The 4,118-nt window shown below is 44.9% G+C and overlaps 1 protein-coding gene across 1 annotated transcript; it reads right to left on the reverse strand.

Annotated features, from left to right (window-relative positions):
- Positions 1–1,753: 1,753 nt before the first annotated feature.
- Positions 1,754–2,537, reverse strand: LOC130647992 (keratin-associated protein 5-5-like). Its single transcript, XM_057454009.1, has one exon. The coding sequence runs from the start codon at positions 2,429–2,431 to the stop codon at positions 1,754–1,756; it is 678 nt and encodes a 225-aa protein (XP_057309992.1). The 5' UTR covers positions 2,432–2,537.
- Between the last annotated feature and the right edge of the window lie 1,581 nt (positions 2,538–4,118).

A 4,118-nucleotide genomic window follows, 5' to 3' on the forward strand; every position in this document is an offset into this window, starting at 1 on the left:
CCAGCTCAAAAAGTCAAAGCACGCTTGCTTGTACGTAAGACTGGAGCATCCTAGAAGTTACAAGACTGTTGGATGCAAGTTAGACTCTTGACATGTAAGAAAAGATGGATGATCAGAGCGTAATTAAAGCTCAGATCGTAATTAAAGCTCAGAGCGTAATTAAAGCTGTGTATCAGGCTTTTTTGAGAGCCCATGACAGACTGATAGATGCAGTGAATGATGACGCTGACAGCAAACTGGTAAACACGACTCGGGATATTGAAGATTTATGCGAAAATTATCCATGGCTTCCTCAGCTTGGTGTTCGTTATTGGACCTCGTGATGAGTTCTGTCCCAAGCAACCTGGTTGGAATTATTCCAAAACTACAAGATGAAAAATATTACCATTGAGACCAAGATAAATTGTCTTTTCAGATCCCTTCCAGCCCGCAAGCAGCTCAGAAATAACAACGGCAATCCCCACGATATCTTCATCTCTCTCAAGGGACTCAAGTGGATGGAAAGCAATACAAGAGACCCCGATATTCGAGGTAGACTGCGAGCGCTTATAGATGCATATAGCACGACGGCTTCGTCCCATTAGATGGTGCCCTGGGACAAGGTAAGTATTAATGTGAACCTGTGGCTCACATTAACTAGCACATGCTGTTTCAAAATCAAGAGCACCGTCCATGCAACATGATCCCCGGAATTCCAAAAACTCACAAGCAAAATGTCTCTTGTGGTTGATTACTTTGAAGGAAAGCAAGTCCGATCATTCTTTGTTCAGGATAAAGGTCAATGCATCGTTGCCTCCGATGTTTGAAGAGCCGCGGGCTATAAGCGGGAAGCGGGAGTAAAAGCTATTCAGCGATATGTTCCCAATAGCTACAAAATACGGAAAGGTGACGCTGTTGTTGAGCTCCAAAGGGTGGACAGATCTGTCCACCCCCAGCCAGATACAGTTTTACTGACGGAACCAGGCCTTTATTGCTTCCTCTTGAGGTGTGGTAGACCTGAAGCAGAACCATTTTTGGATTGGGTTGTTGAAGAGGTTTTACCTCGAGAGGTCCGCAAGCTTGCTGGAATTGTAGAAAAAAATCAAGCGGCGCTGGCTCTGCTCAACGACGACTTGGAGGACAAAGATCGTCAAATTCTTACCCTAGGGGAAGATGTTGACGACTTGGATCGAACGATAGCCGTACAAGAGCAAGAAATCACAGAGCTACGACAGCGAGCCGTTCCTCACCTTGAAGACCCTAAAAAGGATAACGGGATGGTTATAATCCAAAAGAATAACAACGATGAATATCCGTATGTCGCTATATGTGGGCAACAAGGCTATGTAGCGCAAAAGATTCGCAACAAGTTAACAGATCACCCCAACGGTCAACTTGTCGTTCTTGCAGAAACTCCAAATGCCATTGTACATTACAACTGGCTCCGAGAGCGTGGATGCATCAAAGTAAATCCCGAACGTCCAAGGCACTTTCGATTAGGTCGTAATTATACACATCAGAGATTGATGGAGCTTGCCGAGATCTAGGATTATTTTGTAACCTTGATAGATTACAAAAACTACGCGAAGTTTACCACTCTTTGACATGCTCGGGAGGTACTTGTACATCCTCTGGAATTTCCATGAGTTCTTCTGAAACAATGCTTCCGTTCCTCTTCGCCATGGCCTGACAGCTTACTGAACAGATAGGTACTCCCCGAGAATGCTAGAGCGTTAATCGCAGCACCAGCCACAAGAACACCGATAGTTGCCATTTATTGTTTGGCCTTCTTGCATTCTTTGCACCTGGATTTCCTTTTTTGATGTTCACAAATGCCTCCGCCTCCACATTTCTTGCAGGTGGATCTCTGCCTTTCGTGAGGGCAGATTTGACTGCCTTTGCATTCTTTGCAATAGGATCTCAGCTTTTTATGAGGGCAGCTTTGACTGCCTTTGCATTCTTCGCAATAGGATCTCAGCTTTTCATGAGGGCAGATTTGACTGCCTTTGCATTCTTTGCAATAGGATTTCCTTTTTTGATGTTCACAAATGCTTCCGCATCCACATTCCTTACACTGAGATCTTATTCTTTCGTGAGGGCAGATTTGACTGCCCTTGCACTCCTTACACTTGGACCTCTGCCTTTCGTGAGGGCAGATTTGACTGCCCTTGCACTCCTTACACTGAGATCTCAGCTTTTTATGCGGGCAGATTTCACTGCCCTTGCACTCCTTGCACCTGGATTTCCTTTTTTCATGTGCGCAGATTTGACTGCCCTTGCACTCCTTACACAGGGCCCTCTGCTTTTTATGCGGGCACTTTGTACGTTCCCGTGACGCGTTGTTACTATCGAGGCATTTGATGCATGTTTTTGTCGTTTGACCATTTTTCGTCACCTTGAATGCATCTAGTAAAAGGCTCCTTTTACACTTTGAACAGCTCTTGTTTTCCATATTATTTTGTATTTATCCAATAGGGTAAATACAAAATTGTGGTCACTACCATTTATTTTCAGTATTCCACAGAGTGAAATCTACCATCTAAGATGTTCAGCTGAGCATCCTGAAGTAGGAAAACGTAGCATTTAATATTCCCGGTTGTTCCGTCTGCCTTCTTTGTCATATGCAATGTTATACCGTCTGACAATCTCTGTAATTGCCTTCCGGAACCGTGGAGACTATGATCAGGTGATGCTCGGAAATCAACAAACAAATCTCTCTGTGAAGAACTGCACCATCGTCACCTCCGAATCGTGGCTACCGAATAAGTTTACGATCTGCTCGAGGTGATCTTTCGGGAGCATCGCGTGCGTGTAGAGCTCGTTAGGCTCACCCTCGACAGTGATCGAGATTTTTTCGATCTTGGGTTATAAAACACCTCGTTAGCGCCCGAGTAAGCCTTCATTTTTCCAGGGTCTACAAAGAGCAGTAAAACGCCTTTCAAACCTTTTGCAGGCGTATCAATTTGCAAATTGTAGCTTGTGTCAGCCTTTTTCATCGTGACAACCTTGCTACGGAGTACCCTTTCATAGGGTAGCGCAAAACGACTATACCGTGACATCATAGCGCTCGCGAGACCCTCGTTAATAACCTTGTCAAACTCCAGTGTGATATTAGTGATCTTATACGCGGCATCCGGTGCTTTAGCTGCGGTATTTCCAACAGCTGCCGTACCTCTATCTTTGATAACGTCACCATATGATGCAAAATGTATAACAAATTGCAGCCTGTCGTATAATCCTGCCTGGCAGAACGGCAAATCTCGTGTCAATTCAAACATTTTTCCTAGAGGAATACAAAAGGTGCTGCCATAGGCTGCGACGATCGCATTTTCCTCGTCCGTGCCTGCATGATCAGTCACTTTTACCTGTAGGGCGCGGATTGTACCGTCGTTGGGATTGATCGCCTCTAGGATCAAGTTGTTTTCCCGATCAAACTTAGGCAACCATAGGTCCTTGTAGGTAGCGTGCACCCTGTAGTCGCTAATATTTTGCACCTCGTTGCCATTCAAAGTGATACGAAGATTTTGCACCAAGGATTTACCTATATTGCTGAGGATAGTGCGCTTCGTGTTTGTTCTCGTAAGTTCCAGATCAAAAGGTAGTTTGATACTGCCTGGAAAAACTACATCGTTCTGCCCCATGTTGGGGATGTCAACATACAAGTCCTCGTTCTGATTAATCGTACTAGTCACATGACTTACTTTTACACGCTGCTTCTTCACTTTCATAGCCATCATTGTTTTAATCTCCGCGTAGGGATCGAGCTTAGTTCCGAATATGTTACTCATGCTTTATTATTAGCTGATTTTCGTTTCAAATAAATGCAATGCCGGTTAATCCAATATACGAAGGAGACGACTTTACGCCAGAGGAAAACATTCCAGACGAGGATGGATCTTTTAGTAGGCTTCAGCCTGATGCCAGCTCCACGCTAACGCCAGATCAGGAGCAAGAGCAGGGTCAATTGCCTAGCGGCTCAGCAAGAGCACGAGACACCACGACAAGGCAGAGGGAAGAGCTACTAAAATCAAAGGTCGACAATCTTTACGAACACCTTGGTGAAGAGCTGGGGCAGCCAATCGCGAGATATTACAACGAGTTTGAGGCACGAGGAAACCAGCTTCTTTTCGATGGCATAG

Source organism: Hydractinia symbiolongicarpus, chromosome 6 (assembly GCF_029227915.1).
Source record: "Hydractinia symbiolongicarpus strain clone_291-10 chromosome 6, HSymV2.1, whole genome shotgun sequence".
NCBI lineage: Eukaryota > Metazoa > Cnidaria > Hydrozoa > Anthoathecata > Hydractiniidae > Hydractinia > Hydractinia symbiolongicarpus.